The sequence below is a fragment of the Phycodurus eques genome, chromosome 11 (assembly GCF_024500275.1).
Source record: "Phycodurus eques isolate BA_2022a chromosome 11, UOR_Pequ_1.1, whole genome shotgun sequence".
Taxonomy (NCBI): domain Eukaryota; kingdom Metazoa; phylum Chordata; class Actinopteri; order Syngnathiformes; family Syngnathidae; genus Phycodurus; species Phycodurus eques.
This window is the reverse complement of record NC_084535.1, coordinates 13,971,830-13,994,770: the sequence shown is the minus strand read 5'-3', so window position 1 is coordinate 13,994,770 and position 22,941 is coordinate 13,971,830. Positions and strand designations below refer to the sequence as shown.

Sequence of the window (22,941 nt, the reverse complement as noted above, 5' to 3'; positions counted from 1 at the left end):
CTTTGAAAGTGCTCTCTCCTGCTCAACAGATTTAACATCCCTGGACTGGGAAGTCATTCAGTTAGTGGGCCAGCGCACCCCAAAACAAGGCTGCGACCCTCTAAATCATCTTATTCACATTTAACAATAAGATACTTGAGACATTTACTGTAAATTATTATTATTTCTTTTAGCCGTACATGACGTAATTCACAATAGCTCTGTCGGATAGCATGATTGCACGCTGTCTAATTTTAAGGGGTATATTATAGCCGACAAAAGTATACAGCACTAATGACTAATTTTATACCACACAATCTTCAAAACGATCACTTTGCAGGTCTTCTGGTACGCAGTAATCTTTTGATCTAAAAGTCTGCTTGAACTCCATTTATATGGCTCCTTTCTGCACTTTACAGTACAGATCAGTGTATCATTGTATGGCTGCGCCCTGCACTGTTGCATACCATCTCATATAATGTTCCTAGGTTAAACACACTCTTTGTCCATATTATTTAGATAAGTCTGAGTGCACTTAACACTTCCACAATGAGTTGCAAAGACTGAGCATCATACCTTTACTTGTAATGTTTACCAGCCTGCAGGTCAATCACATATATTATTATTATTGTTAGTATAAAAAAAAACAACATTAAAATCACAGCAATTATTGGAAATGATAAATCAATCCGTTTTTTCTCTTTTTAAAAATGTTTATAAGCTGTTTTTCTTTCTTTGTTTTTAAATGCTTTTAATCATGTAAAGCACATTGAGTTACCTTGTGTATGAAATGCGCGATATAAATACATTTTCTTTGCTTTGCTTAACGTCAAATTGTCACACTGACATCTCATACACTATCAATTAGCTTTATTTTAAATGGACTGTGTGATTCACAGCAGCATAGTGCTCAGAATAGAAGTTACTTTGTCTTAATTTGTTCATTCCTACATCAGCAATCTTTAAATGTATGCTTTTATTTCTTTATAGATGATACATGTGGTGGCTATTGATTTTGAATTGTGAAGTATACCGGCAATGCAGTCACATGCAGTTGCGTCATGCTGTGTTGTATTTATATGCTGTCATGGTGACAAGGAGGAGAGCAGCAGGACCGGACTCCATTCCACCGCTCTGCTCTGCTCCTCTCACATGACATCATCTATTCTGAATCTGACTCACGAGCTGCAGCCAAGGCAGCTTTCCGCTCCGGCAAGCACCGCCCTTCTCTACTGAGTGCAAATGCTTGCAATTTATTTTGTAATGGCAACAGGAAGTAGATTTGTCAGCAATGATTGCTAAGCTGTTCGTCAAAACAATTGTTTTACTCAGAATTTAGTTGCACCTTTTTAATGTAACGTAATATATTTTTTAAGTTACTTAAATGTTTTTTATTCATGAATACAGTACATAACATAATGACATTTAACATTTTCATGACAAGATACAGGGCTCAAGACTCCGACCAAATTGGTCAGCTTGTGCGATTCAAAATTTCATCTTGTTGCATTTGCGTGGGTGCATGTTTTAATGGTTGAAAGTCATAATTTTTCTCCACTGCAATCTCCTCCTTCACAAGAGAGAGAGCGCTGTGATCTATCTATCTATCTATACACCGTTTATAGCAGAGACATTTGATGGTACTGTATATGCAAAGTTAAAAAGTCCAGATTCCTTTAAAGAGAATTGCATAGGAAAACAAACTACAATTAAAATAGAGTGCAGTAGTAATGATTTATCCATATTCTGTTTGGGACTATGATTTTAAATAGGTATAAATTGGTTTGTTTTGCTAGTAAATAATTTGCAAAATAGTGTGAATAATCATAAACGTAACTTTTATATAGGGGTGGTACACTTATGCAGTCATTTGTAAATGTACGTCAATCATATGGTTGTGATAATGCTCAAAATTAGGGGGTTTTCCCAAGGGAAGAGGGTTAAGAGCCCTCACTATAAAATCTGGCCCCTCTGAGTCAAACAAATGATCAAATAAAAGTAAAGCCTTTGTTTTTTTTGTTTAGTTTTTTTAAATTTCATTGACCTGTTTTGTCTGCTACTGCTTGTTGCGCACAAACTTCTTGTTCACAGTAACATATTTTGCAAATATCGTATCTCGAGTCACTGTCAGTCAAAACTATGGTATGCCATGGTCATGTTGTACCTCCTCAAAAAATGGTGCAACCAAATCATGTACTGGTGTGCCCAACTGAAAACGTTGGTCGCACCAGTTCTATGAGTGCAAAATTTAGTGTAGAGCCCTGAGATATAAATTTTTCATGGCACAGTATAACATTTTCATGACAAAATAGTTTTTTATTATAAAGTATGAAATTTCTATTACAAAATACAATATTTTCCTGACCAACCATAGGGTTTGAATTCTAGGGGTGTCCAATCTTTGAGAACGGATATTGGTCCAATCTCAGCAAAAAAAAAAAACAAGTACCGGATCGGATCTAAAATCTGCAATTTGACCTCTCTTGTGCAAGCAGTCGATTCCATGCTCCGCTCCAGCACTTTTATCCAGCAGTGCCTGGATGGCATGCAGAGCCCACGTGATCATAACAACAGGTTGCTAAGGCGCTACCATACTAGCAACGAGTAAGAGTTAAAGTTCACTGTAAAACTAAACACACACAAATTTACACTTTTTGAATGTTCAGTACATCACAGACTTCTTTTATTTCTTTGTTTTTGTTCACAAAAATCGCTTGCTCAAAGCTAACACAAAATGAATGGAAAACACAAATGACGAGCTAACGAAAATTAGCATCAAACTTGCGCCACTTGTATCTCATAAAATAATGAATATTGGAACACAAACGATGTATGAACACATATAAACAGGCATTATAGCAATACTTTCAGGCTTATATTCTTCAAACTGTATTTATTGCGTGCACCACACTGTGCAGCAGAGGCCAAGATGTGCATAGCAAAGTTACTTTATGTAACTCATACATTCATTCATTTTCCATACCGCTTATCCTCACTAGGGTCACGGGTGTGCTGGAGCCTATCCCAGCTGACTTTGGGCGAGAGGCAGAGTACACCCTGACTCATTGGTTAATAATAAAATAGGTCAGTTTTTCTCATACTTATTACTTTTGGTGATTATTGTTCTCTGTTTGAGTAATGTCACTTGATCAAGCCTTTTCTAACATTCCATACAAAATATGTAAATTATGTATGATTATTGCTTCCATCAGATCAGCCCGATATCGGTATTAGTCAAAACCCAAGGCTGCAATATGGGTATCGGATCATAAGTGAAAAAGTTGGATCGGGACATCCCAGTTCCAAAATTTAGTGTTTTCAGTCCAGTTTCTTCGCCGTGTATTTGCATTATGTTCTGATAGGACTTCCAGTGCTACCCAGCTGGAGCTTGAGAATGCAAATGCATTGATCATCATTTTACAAGAGAAATGTCCAATTTGAACACATCGGTAACATAATGTTTAACTCTCGTACTGTTTCTTACTAGATTCATGAGGGAACACATTGCATTTATCATACAACAAGGAAATAGATGATAGCATTTCAGATCAACACACACTACAGAATCAAATAAGTTTTCATTATAAATGATGAACCATACCAAATCATTCAATAATTTCTTATAACGAACAGTTTGATCACAAAAGCTATGTTCACTTGTATGTTTTATGACTAGTTTTTGAATTGATTAACACTGTACTCTTATCCAGTATATAGTGGGATGAAAATGTTTTTAAATAATTAAAATGTGTCCGATATTGGGAAAATTCTTAGTTGTAAAAGCATCGGGAGCAAGTTGAGGTTCAGTATTTTCCTTAAGCTTACTTTGACAAGGGGATCATGGGAAAAAAAACTCAGCAGAAGATGCTCCTACTTCCTACCTTTTCTTGTTTTTTTCATCAACTGCTTGTCGTCTGTATTTTCATGTACTGTCGACACAGTATGTAAGGTTGTCTTTGAACGATCAGAACCTGTTTCAGCTGTTTAACTGTTCCTGTCACATATTTGTGTCACTGACTTGCCCTGTGAAGAAAGACGACTAATGACGGTATTGTCACTCTGCAAGAAGGACAGAAATGTGTCATCTCGCCCGTATATTTGTTTACCTCTTAACCGGATGTCATGATGACAACATGCCTCTTAAATTGATGTGGAGGAGGAAGGTGTTTTGAATTGACTCATCATCCTTCAGCAGGAAAGTGTTATATTTAGCAATGTATACTTAAGTTCTCCTTAATGTGTGATGGGAATATACATTTAGTCGTGTTCATGTAATGAGTTGTAAATGAAGGCTGGATAACTTGTGTCTCTATTCAGTATGGGAAACAACGGATAGAAAAGGGCTGGCACTTTCAATACGATTGGATTAGTCTTCACCATCTTTCATTACAAGTCTAACGGATTAAAGGTCCCCTTCTATCAGAATCCTTTTTTTTGTGTTTTTTGCATGACGTACTGTAGGTCAAAGCGAGATAGCTTTTGGATTCAAATATACTGTACACGATGGCAACGCGGAGTAAATGTCTTTTGCGGAGCCGATCAATGACGTCATTGGTCGGATCGGCGAATTATGACATCAAAGCCGATCAGCATAAAATGTTAATTATTGTCCGATACCGATCAAGCCGATCAGATCAGTGTAAAGTCTAATTGTGATTATTATTTTGACCATAATCGTGCAGCCCTAAAGGAAGGTGACCTTTAAGAAGACAAGCTTTGCATTACATTTTCTTTCTCCCAGTGTAATTATAATAAATGTATCTTTTTATGATCTTTTTTTTTCTTTTTTTTTGCGCCAAATACTCATATATCTCATATTGTATAACTATAGTTACTAAGATGGTAAGATTTCTAAAGAATTTTGGAGTGTCCTGGGGAATTTTTCTAATTTTTTTAATGGTATTTATATTTTGTATCCTCGAGGTTAGGGACACGGAAGTTCTTCCACACCAAACTCATTCAAACATGTATTTTTGGGCTTTGCTTTGTGCACTTGAAAAAGAATGGGCCTTCCCCAAACTGTTTTCACTAAGTTATGAGCATAGAATCATGTGAAATGTGTAGGGGTCTAACCAAACCTCTTTTGCGTTAATAATTGTTTTGAGGTGTGTCTCAAGATTTTTGCCTATTTTGTGTAATACAGTTTGCGGTGTTGGGTCCATTCCAAAATATGTGCTATTGCTGTGCACATTAAAACAAAGCTTAAGTATGTGTGTGGTACAAGAAATTAGAATTAAAGGCAGTTGACCAGTTGACCAGGAATGTTTAGTGAGTCCCTGTCATTGGTGGTGAGGTTGTTGGACTTTTCACTTTATGCCTGTTTCTCTTCTGTGCTGTGGTCAAGAGGATTATGCTGAATTTTGATTGCAAGGACTTTTTGACTTTGCCGCTCTCAGGATGTTATTTTAGTCAGCAAGACATGACAAGATGCCAAAAGTTGTCACCGAGCTGATCACCAAGTCTGTGCTTGACACGGTAAAGCACGTGTCAAACAGGTTGCCCGGCCAGATCTGGCCTGCCACATCATTTTACGTGGCCCCCAAAAGCAAATTAAAATTGATAATTGTGTGCAATTGTAATAACTGACATTTTGCAAGAATTATAATTTTTTTTGTTACCAATCCCTCGTTGAAAATAAATTTCATAGTTAAAACATGTTTTTGTAGGCTTCTGATTTTAAAACTAGTTCTTCTTCAATTTGTTGTGTATATGTAATTATATGAGGTGATAATTCCTTTATATGGGATAAGAGTCATAACGGCCCTCCGAGGGAAGTCATAGCTACAATGTGGCCCGTGACAAAAATGAGTTTGACACCCCTGCTCTAAAGGAAAGCAACTTTCTGTGATGATCATATTTGAAGAAAATTTGCTTCATTAGGTACACTTGCCAAATCTAAGTAGATCTAATCCAAAATGCAATCAAAATCCAATTAAAAATGCAGCCTAGATTTGATTGACAGTGTCAAAGATGTACTGGTGGTTGTCGTTTGTAGTGGTATACAACACTGCATCATACTGAGAGGGGTTTCTAAATGTTTGCCACTCTCATGTAGAGAAATAAGAATGATCAAATTATTAGACCCACTTCTCAATATAGTAGCAGTCTCGTGCATTTCTACACTGCAAGCTACAAGCACAATAATAAACTAATTATCATCAGATTGCACAGATGTACCTAATGCTGTGACGTGTGAGTGTTTACATGTGGTACACTATACTATATGAAGGTCACTATGGAGTGCCAAACACCATTCGGCTCGGGACTGCCACTGGGTACCAGTTATTTCGTGGTTCATGGAGGATGACAGGCTGTATTATTGTGATTCCAGGGGCTCCATGGTTTCATTGATCCCATAGAGACCCAAACCTTTTTTCCAGATCCTCACGTAAGTTTAATGGGCTCTATCATATGAAAATTAGTTTTATGTACAAACTATATTTAGTTTAATCCTGTTTACTGAATCTTCCCCACAATGTCCAAGTCACTGCTGTGAAAAAGGTCATAAAAACAACAAAGCCAGATGTAGCCCAAGTCGTTTGCACAGTACTGTACTGTATATTAATTAAGATTATGCATCATATAATCACATCCAGTAAAGTCTTTTTGGATGAAGAGCTCAGCCAAACCACAAAGACTGAATTAAAATCCATAACAAACTCATCATGTTGGGTGCATGAATGGAAATGGAAGTCCCAGCAAAGGTCGTGTGTGTGTGTGTGTGTGTGTGTGGTGTGTGTTCCTTTGCAGGGACTGCATGGTTTAGGGTGGGAGTTATTTATAGTAATGAACATGTGCTTTGCTGAGGTCTACAAATAAGTGTCTCGGCCAGGCGCTCTAACGACTGCATGTTTGAGCGCTTTGGTGGACTCATTAACATAGGGGGCCGCAGGGTTTAGACAGGGACAAAGCACACCCACTCATTCATCTATCATGTACAGTACGCAACAGTGAGAATATAACACTTCCTATCATATCACGTAATATAGATCACTGAAAACTTTCATTATAATTCTTCCGAATAATGCTCACTGTAACTCAACTTTGGGGAGGTGGTTAATTAGACTTTTACTATGTGTTCGGTCTAAGGTCGGAAGTCATGTTGCCTGTCTTTAACATGTCCAAACAACTCTGGTGGGAAACTAAGTAGAAAACATTGACACATTAGAGAAAGAAATGACAACATATTCCATCCATCTATCCATTTTCTGTACCGCTTATCCTCACTAGGGTCGCGGGCGTGCCGGAGCCTATCCCAGCTATCTTTGGGTGAGAGGCGGGGTTCAAACTCCACACAGGCGGGGCCAGGATCTGAACCCCGGTCCTCAGAACTGTGAGGCAGATGTGCTAACCAGTCGTTCACCGTGCCACCTACAACATATTCCTTTCTATTAAAAATATCATATTCCTTATGGGTCAGGGTTTGAAGAAACTAACTACCTCTTGTATATGTAAATGGTCGACAGTATGGTGCTGCTAAAGCGGGTTACACACATACTGATTTTTAAGATTTTTTTCCAATTTCTGAAATGTGGGACACCCCACACATGACGAGGAAAAAATTGGCAAGTGTGTGGTGTACTCGACAATCGACATTGAGGTTGCAAACTATTCTCCTTGTCACTTTTATTTTAAATGACTTTGGAGACAGTTTATATAACACTCAGCACAACCATTTGCTCCTCGCAGGGGTGTCAAACTGTAGTTCAGGAGCCACAAGCAGCCTAATTTGATATCAAAGGGGCCAGATGACTAAAATCTTGCCATACTTGATATAATGATAGATAATAAGTTTTCCCCTTTGTTTTAATGCAAAACAAAACAAGTACCAGGTACATTAGGAAAACCTTTAAAAATGTTACAAAACAACCTCAGATCTTTTGAGACGATTTTGCTTGAGTTTTTTATTTACATGTGTGCATAATAACTGATCACAGTGATTATATTTTAAAGCACAAAACTTTAAGTCAAGTATTTGGAACTGAAAAATATAATTATTTCACTTTAAAATTTAATCAACTTATGAAGACTGATTTCTTTCTGCCTTTGCATATTTAAGTCCTGCTTTATTGTATTTATTGTCACAGTGTAATATGATAGATGCAGCCTGATATTGATGATGTAGAAACAATTATGTTGTCTTGTACTGAGTTCTTCAATTTGTGAAACAGTCATCCATTGCTAACCTTGTCTGAGCGTAAGATGAGGATGATGCTGCGTTTCCTAGAAGCCTTTCCTAGCCGATCTATATTAGTGATTTATTCATGAGATGATCACATTCTTTGTGGGGAAGAGGTGTAACATGGTGCCATCCTGGTGAGGATTCACACCGGCAGCACCACTGTTTGTACAATTCTGTCATGCATATAGGTACATTAAGAACCCCAATTCCAACTTCATTAGAATTGGGGTTGTAAGTTTAGACAAAACTTCCTTATCTTTGGATGCTCATATTGATTTATTTTTGCTGTCTGTGTGATTTTGACCTCACATTTTTACATGGAAGCCTGGTACCCATGTTGAGGCCGTCATACAAATTGTCACATCAACCCACGTTGCAATTCTCAGAAGCCTTTTCCATTAATGCTATTTTTTAGATTAGCTAAATGTTAGAATCTACAGAGCGTTGAGACACAGCTGTAAAGGTGCTGCAACATTTATAATATAACGCGCATTTTATCAATATGTATTTTCAGTATTTTGATTATTCATCAGCCTTTAAAGCCAACCCTCTTTCAATATAAGCAAATTGTTCTTTCAGCTGATGGTCAGTCAAGACATCCCCGTGCAATTTTGTTGAATCATAATGACTGCAACAATAATTAATATAGTTTAAATTATTAAAGAATTATTTAAAAAGTTTGACTTTCACAACCACAAAGCTTTTTATGTTGCATATAAGCGCTCCAAAGGATGGAACATTTCTGGTAAACTATTTGAAATCTTTCCAAATTTTTGCAAAGAAACTTTGGAAATATATAGACGCGGTTAAATGGAGCCCAACCCAGCTGGGTTAACCCTGGACTTATCACAAGGTAAATATGGACAAATAATTATTCACATTCACACCTATGGACAGTAGCAGTGCTCTAATATCGCCCGTATCAAAAACCCTAGCCATGCCACCCTGTGTGATTGCACACTTCGCACATGCCAATAACTGCCTATGAAAAATGTTGTGTCAAAAACCCAGGATCTCCTGACCAATGTTGGGAAAGTTAATTTTATACGCGAACTAGTTCAAAGTTCAGCTCACCTTCCCAAAAATGAACTAGTTCAGTTCATAGTTAAAAATTCTAAATTTTCAACTAAGTTCACTATTCCAAAAATGAACTGGTTCATAGTTCTTTTTTTGTATTTTTCTCAGTATGTTGATGACAGGCTATTCCCCTTAAAATACCGGCATTTCATTTAACCATTGTTTCCACCCATTCAGTCCCCACTAGTAGACAGCTGTAGCTCAAAACCAGTTTTTAGAAGAATGAAAAGTTTTGTTTTAATTCCTCACACAACACAGTATGATAGTGAAAAGGACATGATAACTTTGCATTCCTCGCAGCTCTTGGCTGACTATATTAACAACATATTTAATTTGATCTATTCTTATATTACAAAACAATATAGATTCCATAGTATGACAGTGTGATTGTACACAGTTTTAACTAAAGCTTTCTGATACAAAAATAATTTTTTCCTCGTAATCAATTTTTACAATTATGTACTGTATGACAAAAGAACCACCGAAGAACACCTTCACTCCCATTTATGGAGTGACCCTGAACGCACCTCGCAATCTCACGCAGCTGGGACCTGCCTGAATGGCGGCCGTGGCCAGACTGAATTGGTTGCCAAATACAGCATTTATCCGCCGACTTATAAAGGCTCGTATATACAGGGTTCAGACGGGTTTGTCCTAGAACTCCTGAACAAAACCTGGCACTCTAGAATGAAAATGATCTTTCGTTCAAAAAATTTTCTTTGACGCCAGAATGAGCGTCAATTATGTTCATCAGGCAGAAATGATATAAATTCAGTTCACGTTGGCACAAAATATGAACAAGTTTATAAACCTTCGTTCATTGTTCCCATTCAGGTACAGCAATGCTTCTGACTGTGAGGCAGGTGTTTTAAGCACTACACCAATGTGCTGTGCATGAAAATTTATATTTAAAAAATATTTTAAATAACTTTTTGTCATTGCATTCTTTATTATTATCATTTTATATCAAAACCAGATACAGTATTTCGATCACTGAAAAGCATATTTGACTTACACTCTTATTCCCCCCCTACAGTTGACAGTATAGTAGTAGAACAATAGAACATTCAATAATTTGAATTGCACCATTGGGGATTTTCCACAAGAGGTGTATGTTGTCGCCTTGCATGTGTTTCAGTTATTCTTGCCACATAGGAACAGTTTTGTGAGTCTTGGCATCTGCACAATGGAGATGATTATGAGCACATCTGTATTGGTCAAGGTATCTTTGATAAGATCTCTCTCATCAGTTAAGCCAATCATGCTACATTGTTCAGGCAGTGTCGTCTGTGATTGTCTCAGTTAAGCTGGAATCACCCTGAAATACTCAAGACTTTTCTTCTTTTCCTTCTAAGAAGAAGCATTCATTACTTCTGCGGTTTTAAACGCTGCTGCTGGATAAACACTAAACTCAGCTTAGAATAGTGAGTCGCCATGGAAAACCTGACAAGACTCGTTCAGGATGCAGAGGCTGGTAGGTAAGAAGGCAGGCAGAGAAGACCAAGGCTTTTTCCTTAGTTGCTCCTCCACATGACATCTTTGTATGTGGAGAAGCAAGATCCCTTTGATGGCCCTCTGGAGCTGGTAGAGAAGATGGAGTACCTGCTTGAAACCGACAGGGAATACAGGGCTCGCCTGGTGAATCAAATGTGTTGCATGGGTAAGTATCTGTCGCCAAAATGAAGCAATGTCTGTTTAATTCTTGCTTCTGTTTAATTCCAGCCAATGTAACCACATGCAAATAATTTTAGTTTGCTTTGTAAAGTTAAATGTGTTGTGATCGGATGATGATTTACAGTGTTGCAATATAGCAAAGGGCTAAATAGGCTATTGCTGTTTTTGAGGTTGCCTCTTGAGTAATCATCGTTGGGTGTGATCTTTTTGGCAGTCACTGAGTGTAATTTAGAGCGGTTGTGACAAGAAACAGCTGAATTAATCCAGAATGTGTTTTTTGGACTGAATTGTGTCAGGATCTGACACCAGATAAGAGCATGCTGATATAAGACTGAAATTATTGAGAAAAACATCACTTTTGTTTTGTTAATTTAACCCATTTGTTTTCCCGACTGACATGTAATACGTACAATATGTCACTACTGGAGATCATGTTGCCATGGGGATGGGAACCATATACAGCACAGAGAATGATGTAGTTTTTCCCATTTCTTTTCATTCATTGGAACAAGTGTTACTCAGCCAGAATGTTTTTCATAAAGCAGGCATGGTGTGTATTGGCAATTTTTCCATCCATCCATATGCTGCCCAGCATATCCTGGGCTGGTGGCCATTGAGATGGAGCCTAACACAGTCTGAAGTTAGCAGTTTATACGCACATAGTGATTCTACAAAATAGTTGCATCAGAGCCGTAATAGTATATATGGCAGTAACCAGTCTCTCCCTTTCACACAAAACACAGTAGATGAGCTGTTAATTCTGTTTCTATTATTTTTTGGTAGATGGTAAAATAATCCAAGTTGTTGGCAAAGTCCTACTTCCATGCACCATATGTCACTATGCCAACTCCTCCAATACAATACTGGCATCATTCAGAGCATTAATGGAGAGATTATCCCATCCCATTGAAGATAATATTACTAAAATAACAATTAATCAATAAATTTATGTTTTTGTTTGTTGAATGTTCAATGAACATTACTTGTGTGGAAAAGAGAACCCAAACAGGCACAGCAAGTCTCCAGCAATGTAGAACCACGTTAACATGACGAGACAAATTACTGCAAACTACTGTACCACTATGTTGGCCCATTTATTTACATTTCCATTTACCCTTAAACGCAAATTACCAAACAAAGCAGAGGTGTTGGATGATGGAGTTGCGTGTTGCCCGAACGTCTCTCGCAATGTGCTATGTGAATGAAAAATAATCGAAAGATGATCCATATGTTTTTTTGTCATTCTTCCTCAGATGAGCGAGACAGAGTGCAAAAGAAGACTTTCACAAAATGGATAAATCAGCATCTGATGAAGGTAAGAGCTAATTTGGGATATACATTTTCGATTATGTTGAAATGTCCTTTGGCTTAAACAGCTATTACCAGTTTTGATGGGCTCTAACATGCACGAGATTAATGCCCAGATGTTTTGACAATTTGGCAGAAGTCGTCATCCACGGTGTCTTTTGATTGGAATTTCTTACTGTGATGTTTCATGTGGGTGGGGAATTTAACAAAACACAACAGCAGACAGACAGGCACTGGCATGCCTCATCTCATTTATAAAATTGGATCACTATCTTACACACATGCTCTGAAGGATAACGGCATAATTAAAACAATTACATCACAATTTTACCACACAAATATTTTTTTTCATGGTTCACTGGTTTGTACTAGGGCGCTAACAAGGACAGCATGTTGATAATTTACACCCACACACAAAAAAAAGATAAATTACTGGACTCTGACATTGTTGGACCGTTGTCGACACCTTATGTTTTGACATCAACATTGTAGTTGACTATTGAGCAATGAGTAGAAAATGTTTGTCTAAACATGCTGTTACCACAAGGCCTTAAATGTAAAATTAAATACAAATTAATTAAATAAAATTTTTTTTTACTTCATGACAGTAAGGGTTGTTGATTTTTGACCGTGTTTTCTTAGGTACGGAAGCATATAAATGACCTGTATGAAGATCTGCGAGATGGACATAACTTGATCTCGCTGCTTGAGGTCTTGTCTGGAGACAAACTGGTAAGTGGCTATATTTTTAAATTGTATTATTATTATTATCTTTCAACATAGTTTAGAATGTTTTAAGCCAGGTGTTGATGTTTAGGTCTCTTTTCTGTAATTCTTTATAATTTAATCAGTATTTCTGGAAACAAAATAATGTTGCAATGTCGCCACTTTGATTCATAATGTGTTGCTGTACTGCAGAACTACAGAGTATTATAGTGTATGAACGTATAATATCACTGATGTGTCTCATTGATGGGCTAGCAAACAATTCTTATCTGTCTCTGCAACTCCCTACGTCTTTGCAAAGTTTCATAGCAGTGCATTTTTTGGCTGCAACTTGTTTTTTCTTTCTGTATGGTCAAGGTTACTGTATGTGCCTAGGATTTTTTTTGCTGGCACAAAGTAACCAAAAGTCAGTGATTTACTGAGTTTTTTTGTGTAAATTCTGCTGGGAGGGGAGACTCGAATGCCATATTTCTATGAGCCAAATTCAAGGAATTTGGTTCTTTTTTAAACAGTTACAACTAACAAGTTAACTCATCAGGGAAAAGCTATAAAGTGGGATATCTCATTCAGATTTATTTCACAGGAGTTTACAATTTTTGTGCAGCCAAAGAGTAATAACAATCATTAATAAAGTTCCTAAGTAACTTTATTAACTCACTCATTCTAGAAAGTGTTATAAATCAAAAGCATGAAATATAAATAACTAGTTGCTTATTAAGTTTCACTGTGAGTGTAGCAGACCAACCCTTTAACTGTCTAACTGGCGTCTAGTACAATTGACTGGGCTGTTTACGTGCTTCAGTAATGAAAAGTTACCTTTTCTTTAAATTTATGGAAAACATTTGTGTCACTTTCACAACTTCCTTTGACCACATAAATGTATACTTTAATAGATTTTAACATTTTTGCTACACGTGAAGTGGGCAAAGTCACACATTATTTACAGTTGCTGGGAAGTGCAAAACAGTATAACAAATTTTGAAACACTTATGCATTTCAGAAAACAAATAAACAAAACACGAAAAAATTTACATTTCATTAAACAAATGAACAAAAGACGGACAAATGAACAAAAGGCGGACAAACCCAGAAGTCACATTGACAAAATGACATTTTGACACATCAAATAAATCAAAAATAAAACATAAAATTAATTAAATAAATATTTTCATTTGTCATACATATTTGTCCAAAGTTTTATTCCCTCTTGTGAGTCTTGCCTACGTTACAGCATGTGATTATGACCGTTATATTGTTATATAATAACATATATTTATATTTATATTTGAGGTGTGGCTGTAATACGTGTGTGGGGAGGACACATTTTACGCTCTGTGTTGTATTTTATGTTTGTGTTCTCATGCTTCAGGGTCCTTTATTTGTCATTACAGCTACACAACATATACTTAGTGAATGGCAAATCGCAAATGGCACTGACCTCATAGACATTGTAGTTAATCCGATAGAGTTATTCTATTACAGAGACTGAAAATTGATTATATTATGTATAGAGTTATAGCAGCTTTACTAAAACAACAGATCTATCCATCCATCCATTTTCTGAGCCACTTCTCCTCACTAGGGTCGGGGGCGTGCTGGAGCCTATCCCAGCTGTCATCGGGCAGGAGGCGGGGTACACCCTAAACTGGTTGCCAGCCAATCGCAGGGCACATAGAAACAAACAACCATTTGCACTAACAGTCATGCCTATGGGCAATTTAGAGTCTCCAATTAATGCATGTTTTTGGGATGTGGGAGGAAACCGGAGTACCCGGAGAAAACCCACGCAGGCACGGGGAGAACATGCAAACTCCACACAGGGGGGGCCGGGGATTGAACCCGGGTCTTCAGAACTGTGAGGCTGATGCTCTAACCAGTCGTCCACCGTGCCGCCACAACAGATCTAATGGTGGCATAAAACCTTTACACAGTACTGTAGGGTACATTCCATCTGTCATCGTGTGCTTTATTGTAAACAGCATGTACGTATTCCCATGTACATTACCCTGTGAGTTACTTCCGCTGTGACTAACTTTCATTCTCCAGCTATCTATTTTGCCGTTTTCCCTCTTTATCCCCACGTCTCCTCTGCTCTTTGGTTGTTTTTCTGTCCATTGTCTAACTTCCTTTGATTTGGCCATGGTGTCTGTCTCCATGTCTTCCTCCTCCCCGTCACCCCTCTCCCATGTGTTGCGTTTTGGGCTGATAAGCCAAGGGAGCGCGATGTCCTGAAGACATTGCGGTTGGTGAGTGGGACAGAAGCATGCGCAATTGAGAGGCATGGAGACGTGCTGGATGATGACAAGGGGGTACGTGTGGATTCCCCACTCCCACGCCCTCATAACCAACTAACATGACAGTGTGCTGTGGCCACTTAGCGCGAGTCTAGAAACAATCCCACTGCATGGTTTGTCTTTATCTAGATGTATTAGCAGACTCATACTAGCCATGTATGGTTTTATAATCTATAGGTGAATGTAGATGATTATTGATGATGCACTTTCATGCTAGAAAATAATTAAAAATGAAGAGGACATTTGGCATGAAAAAGAAAACAAAGATTAAGATATACAACCTTACCCATGCTTTAGGGGACATTTTTCATCTTCTGATTTTGATAGTCAGCTATTTTTACATTCCCCTTCATGTGACAACTTCACGAGTGAATGATTTCAAGTGCTGCTGTTTCGAGAGTCTAAATGCAGCACGATGTGTTTTGGCCGCAGCTGCATCCTAGCTTGATTGTATGTTCCATTTTATTCCCTATTGCTGTGTGGTTGGTACCTGAACGTCAGTGAGCATTAGTGCAAGAAATTGGACAGTGGCTCGGGGAAAAGCATCCCTGTAATGAATAAAGCTATACCACCAAGATCATTTTCACATTCAGAGCATGTTCATAGAGGTGGAATTTGTTGAAAATATTGTTATCATGAAAGTGTGTGCACACCGGATCAGCGAGTAAGATCCCGGAAGCACGCCCTGTATCTTACATGCTACTAAACATTTGATTTACTTTTTGGTCCACTGGTATTGAACTCAACCTGATGACCTTGCTTTCTTCCTCTTGTCCGCAGCCTCGGGAGAGAGGAAGGATGCGCTTCCATAGGCTCCAGAATGTACAAATAGCACTGGATTATTTAAAGAGACGGCAGGTGAGACTCAGTCCAACTCAATGTACAGACATTCTTTTAATGGAGAAGATGGCAAGGGGGCTTTGTTTTTCATTTAAACTGGGGAAGGTCCTTTGCATCCTATCCCATGTGGCCTGCAGCAAGTGGCGGAGTCCACCCTTAACTGGTTGCCAATTAATCCTAGGGCACATATAGAGAAACAACCATTCACACTCACATTTACACGTATGGTCAATTTAGAGTTTTCAATGAATGTAACATGCATGTTTTTGAAATGTGGGAGGGGGCCACAGTACCTGGAGAAAAACATTAGCGCATACTTGCAGGAAGATCGGAGCCCAGATTTGAAACCAGAACGTCAGACCTTTGAGTCAGATGTGCTAACCACTAGACCACCATGGAGTAGCAAAAAGTGTACTGTTATACCAAAATTAAACTACGTATGTGTTGTCTGCTTGCCATTGTGATTGAATTATTAAATAAATTACTTGCCCTTGTAATCAAAGAGACATTGTATTAATAGACTGATACTGTTAGGTCCTCAAGTATTTACAGAAAGAATTGAGATTTTATTCATGAGTTTCATACACAACCTCAATGGATTCGAAATAAATCCATCAACATGTGATTAAAGTATACAGGTAGACGCTCCGCTTTAATGAGGGCTTGCCAATTTAATTAATGCAGTAGTTTCTGTTTAAAAGAGCAATGAACATTGTCTTAATAACCGCATTCTATTAGCAACTAATTGTTATTCCCCAAATACATGTCATGTGTTGAGGGGTAAAAAAAAAAGTGTTTTACTTTATTTTACTTGACCTAAATGACCATTTATCCATTTGAGGTGTTCTATAATTTAGCCATTTTAATAAATCCAATGTGCTGGACAGATGCAGTTCTTACCAACATGCGGATGGACCCCATCACCTCTATAACATAATTAACTCGAAATATTTACATTAAACTTACTAAATGATTTTAAACTTTTAAATCATAGGACTGCTCACAAGCAGTAGGCCTATAGCTACAAATGCAGCTAGTGCGCTAATCCAAAACGTGAACGTGAAAAATACAATATTGTTCATCTTTATGAGCGCGGACCACAACTGTGGAAAATTTTGGTTTAATTGTAGGGCTACAATTAAAAAAAAAATGTCATCAGCCATGGGTGTCTTTTACACGCTGTCTGATTGAGATGCAAGCCGTGAAAACAGCCTGATCATCATTTGGAAGACAGCGGTACAGAAATTATCTGTAGATAACGTTTTAACCAAATATACAATGTTGGCTATATACCACCATTTAGTAAACATTTTTAATCATACACCGTGTACCAAGCATCTCACCTCGTCTCCTTGGCCTAATTTAATATCATGCATGTCCAACGTGCTTCACCTTCCGTCTTCACACGCTTCGGAAGTCTTCTTGATCTTTCTCAGAAACAGCAATGAGCTGCTGGTCGAGTATGAAATGTCCTTCCATGTGTTTTTTTTAATCAAATTGACTGCACAAATAGCAACTCCATCCGGTACCGCCAATCGCGTTGAAGCAAATGATACTGGGACGGTCAATCACTACTGCTGCAGACGGCTGAAATGCTACGGAAAATGATAATGGTATTGTACGATTAATATAAGGATGATACATCAAATACAAGAAGCTCATACAGCACACAGCAGCAATTGCATGGAATCCCTATGGCGCCACAGTAATGTATTTGTTCTGGGTCACTGAAAGTTCCAGCATATGTGTGTGTTGAGCATTATATAATTTCGTCTTTTAATTTTTAACTAAACATATGATGAGGAGGATTAGCATTATAGAAAATGGATGGATGGATTTTAGTATATTATAGTAATAGTAGTCAATCGTCATTTCAGATAGACCTATTTAACATTTTACTAGCAATATTATGCATATTTCTTTTCATATCATTAATCTATAACTTTAGCCCTTTAGGTATTACAGATTTGATCTGTTTATAAGTACGGGTATGTAAATATAATGCCATGTACAGAGAAGCACATAGATACAGCACACTGTATGTTTAATAATCCTGTGGGAAATTAATGATGCTAGAATGCGAAACTGCTGAGAATACTTTAAACATCAATTGAATGCATTTGCCCGTAGATGTTCATGAATTTCACATAACATCGCCCAGTTGGCATACATTGGACTGGAGGCTTATATGTTTTCCGTCGATAAAACCAAGATTGCACTAACCACTGGTAATTGTGACCCCTCAAGGGGCACTGCCTTCAAATCACTGGGTTTTCAGAGGGCTTGATTGGCCTTCCCTCCCCCACCACAGTCAGAGTGTGATGATGTGAGCGCAGGCCGCCTCAGCTGTTGCCACATGTGACGCCCAGGCGCCAGACAAAGGAGTCATAGATGTGCACAATCGAGACATTCTGTTTAGTCATCGACAGTCCAAATTAATCCCGATTTGTCAAAATGAAATCGATTTAAACATCTTTATTGGCTGGCATGGATGGATAAATGCTTCAGGATTGTGGGTTATTTAACCATAAGTGTGCTTGCTGTCTGATGCTTCAGTCAGCAGCCCTTTTATTACGGTAGCATGCTTTCTCCAACAGTGACAATTGTGCCACCTCGTGGTCAAAAGGTAAAATGTGGTTAAATTGTTGACGTGAGACACATCGCATTAAAATTAACAATAAAATAGTACACACACAAAGGTCATTAGCATGTGTACTGTATTATGTAAATATGTGATATTGTATATATTTATCTAATGTGTCTTTTCATTTGTAGGTCAAACTTGTAAATATCCGGAATGATGACATCACAGATGGCAATCCCAAATTAACCCTGGGATTAATCTGGACCATAATACTGCACTTTCAGGTCAGTGTGATCATCGTAGGGCTAATTAATTGTTTATTGTTTTGGTCAGATTGTTTAACAATGTTTTTATTATCCTACATTCTCTTTGTATCAGATATGTTGTAACCTTTTGATTAAAGCAGAAATTATATGGTAATGCCGAATGCTACCAAGCTTTTGCAAGTAGATATACTGTACTTAGAGTGGGTGTCTGTATTTTAACGTGGGCGTCAATTTGAAAATTTCTGTTGAAAACTACTCAGATGTGAGTTCCAATATGTAATAGTATGAGATCATGTCAAAAGTCTCATACAAAGCAACTCTATTCCCATGAGCATACAACATTTGTACCTGTGCAGATCCAAGCGTTTATATTTGGTACCACTCCAAATTGGATTGGAGTCCTCTGAAATGAGCTCATGCTCCTCACTGAATATTCCGAGAATTCTAGATCCACAGAGAGTGCACTCGGTTAATGTGTGGTTGCACATGGCAGGAATCCATGTGTTAATATAATAATAAATAATTCTGCTTATCACTCAGTCCTCCTGGCACCTATCATGCATCTTATTAATATATTTTAAACTTGCATAAGGTTGAAATTGATGTCTTTATAAAAAGATATGCACTATAGTGTCAGTAGAAAACATTTTGTCCTCACTTTTAAAGCTGTTTTAAAATAGTATACCTTGTAAGCTAATAATATCTTATAACTGCTTTGAAAGAACAGTATGACAAACTAGTTTTAATTAGTCAAAATGTACTAGGATTATGTTATAATAAGTCGTATTTGGAGGGGGGGCATGGTGCAGGTGGTAGAGCGGTCGTCTACCAACCCAAAGTTTGTGGGTTTGATACTTGGCCTCTGTGACCATGTCCAAGTGTCCTTGCACAAGCTACTGAACCCCCCGTTGGTCCTGATGCTGTATCATCAGTTGATGAATGAGGAGACAGTGTTGAAGTGCTTCAGGTACCTTGAAGGTAGAAGAGTGCTATACAAGTGAAAGCCCATTTACCATATTCCAAAAAATAAAATAAAAATGGAGCAGTGGTTTTAATATTTTTATCTCAACCAGTTTCACATACACACAGAAATGTTTATTTTAGATCATCTAATCTTTGTGTGTTTTCTTTTTACACAAACAAACTGTAACATAGATATGTGGTGCTGACTGACAAAAAAATATAAATATTTATATTTTTTAAATAGTGTTTTCATAATCGCAGCAAGTCCAACATAGTTGTGTTGCTTATATGCAGATATTAATAGTGGTGCCTGGATGTTTTTGGCTGATAACAATAATTTTGGGGGGGGATTTTCTACCAAATTCTCCTGATAATACTTGGATTTAAGACAAATGTTACTGGTAAGAACCACAGAGACAACTTTGCTTGGACTTAAGTACGTTGACAGGTAGCGTCTGTGGTGATGCCAACATTCAGTCTCACGCAAGCCCTCCAGCAGTCCGCAGCAAGGGGCCTGTTCCTTCTTGATTTCCAGGTGTGTCAGGAGAAATTAATGAGCTATTTGAGACTAAACAACACCCTGAAATCACTACTTATATAAGATTGACAATACAGTATTAAAATACTGTGCTTTTGACTGGCTTAAGGTGACGCATCCCGGATCAGTTTAGGAGTAGGAGGCATACTTTTCATGCTTTCCTCATAGCTTGCGGCAACTTTTTTAAATTAACATGAACTGTGTATTCTGCCAGTCTAATGGGTGTCTACACTTCATTTTGACTGCTACATTTTTGTAAAGGTGAAAATATATTATGTGTATCTAAGTGCCTGCATTTAAGATTTGATTACACAAAACGGCTGTGCGTGTTCATCACAAAAGAGTCCACACTATCACGTTGAGTATAACTTGACTGTAGTTTCGCAGTGGATGCAATCTTGACAATGTACTTTTCAGCTGTTGCTGTATGGTTTGTTTTGCCCTGATGTGTGTTTTCCGGAGTTTTATTTGTGGTTCGTGAGACACAGATTTTCACACTTGAGTTATTCACTGAGAATATAACAGTAACCTTAGATCTGACTTTGTTTCTGACTTTGTTTGGCAATGGCAATATAAATTAGTTTTCCACACTCAATAGCCACAAATTACAATATATTACATAACACTATATTTTTCAATTTGACTAACCTTGGTAGATGTGTTAAGATAACAATATATTTTGTGGTTTTAGTTTGTCATGGTGTGGGTCATTGCGTCATCCTGAGAGGTTTTTGTAATATTTTGGTTATGAAGAAAATGAGAGTGGAAACGATTTTGACCACTGCACACCACTTACAAACTACAACCACATTTATCCTACCTTTTATGTCATATGACTATATAAGATGTTCTAATATTTGTTATATGTAATAATACGTATATTTAAAATAATTTTTTTTTAACCGTGACAATCTCAATCTTTTTGAGGGAAGATTTTTTATTTTATTATTTTTGTTTTTTTTTCATTGATTATTAGAGCAGGGGTTCCCCAAAGTGAGTCACAGGTCAATTTTTTTTTTTTTTTTAGAAAATAAAATGGTGTAGACTATTTTACTGCTCATCAAAGAGGAATATCCACAGTTGCTTGGAAAATTTATTTTTTAATCTTGTTTTGTTGTAAACTATAGATTATATTGATAGTACAATATTGTATCTTAGTTAGTTGTCTGTCTTTAAGGGAAAATTAGGCGTACCTAATGAAGTGGCCACTGTGTGTAAGTAAACTGTAGTTTGTACTGTGCTGGCTGTCAACTTTGACCTTCATTTGTGTTCAGATATCTTAAGCGCAAAGTTATTTTTAGTCAAGCTGGATAGTTGCAATAGATTCACAGTTTGTTCATGTATTTTCTAGGCAAAAGGAATATATTCCTTATTTGTTGTGTAATTATGATGTATTGGTATCATATGGCAAATAACTTCAGAGTCTGAGTGTTTGGCTCCTTTCTGAGCTGTAATTCTGTTCTCTGTTCACATAAAAGAGTTTGTTTTAACCACTGGGTGTGAAAGCCACCTCTGACTGTGCCATTGTATGTGTCTTGATTAAAAGACAAAGACAAAGCTCTCTTGAATTTGCCAGCGCTGCTCATGTCGACCCGCACTGTCTGACAGCCGCCTGCGACTCTGTCTGGGTCACAGCGGACCAACTTGCTGAGCCAAATTTTCTCCCCAGGCTAACATGACCTCATTACAAACACAAATATAGGGAAACCCAGCAGACACCTGGTTCTGTGCATTTGCTTACTGCGTCGATAACAGTTGACCGACCAGACCCAAACTGGTCTGTGCACAAGTTTTCTTCCTTGCTCAGCTGAGAGCCACAAACACGTGGGTCACTGCTGCGTGTAGCATTTCTGATGTTTGTGCTGGATTAGCATAGCCGGGGAAGTGTTTCAAAGGTCAGAATGGATTCCGCTGTCACACGAGTGAGCAAGACATACAGAGAGGGAGAGAGCGTGAGAGAGGAGCCTGACCAACTCTCAGAATCAATGAAAGGAAACTCTGCCTTCCTGTCAATTGACTAGACGAGATTGAGCCGGAATCTATGCTTGATAACAACCCGCTGGGAGTTCAACTCTGGAAAGAACCAAATCATTATGGGGAATACGTGTGGCTGTGTGCGGGGCCCAAAGGAGGAATGCTACATTGACCCCAAGAAAGCTCCACTCACCCACAGATCCAAGGAGCTCAGAGGTCGTCGCTACTTTCAGAGAAAGAAGCACCGATTCACTGATCCTGTGAAATGTGACAAGGATCTTCCTTTGGGTGACACCCAGGGAAATTATACTTTAGATGTGGATAAACATCCAAGCAGTCAATGTAGCATCAGTGCCAATGTCCAGTGTGTAGGAGAAGCACCTGCATTTGGCTCCATAAATGGCTCTAATGAACTTCCTGGTCAGAACTTAACTTGCATGGTTGGAAGCATCTGTCCACAAGTTAGGGGAATCGGATACAATGAAGATCCGAAGCTTCACCGTATTTCCTCTGGAGGTGTCGCAGCTAAGGATGAT

General features: G+C 37.9%; 1 protein-coding gene across 1 annotated transcript in view; it reads left to right on the top strand.

Annotated features, from left to right (window-relative positions):
• Positions 1-22,941, top strand: part of dst (dystonin) — a 137,705-nt gene that overhangs the window by 32,235 nt on the left and 82,529 nt on the right. The window contains 4 exon segments of the mRNA XM_061689302.1: positions 12,166-12,227; positions 12,863-12,952; positions 16,021-16,098; positions 18,856-18,948. Of these exon segments, the coding sequence (XP_061545286.1) occupies positions 12,166-12,227; positions 12,863-12,952; positions 16,021-16,098; positions 18,856-18,948 (323 nt within the window).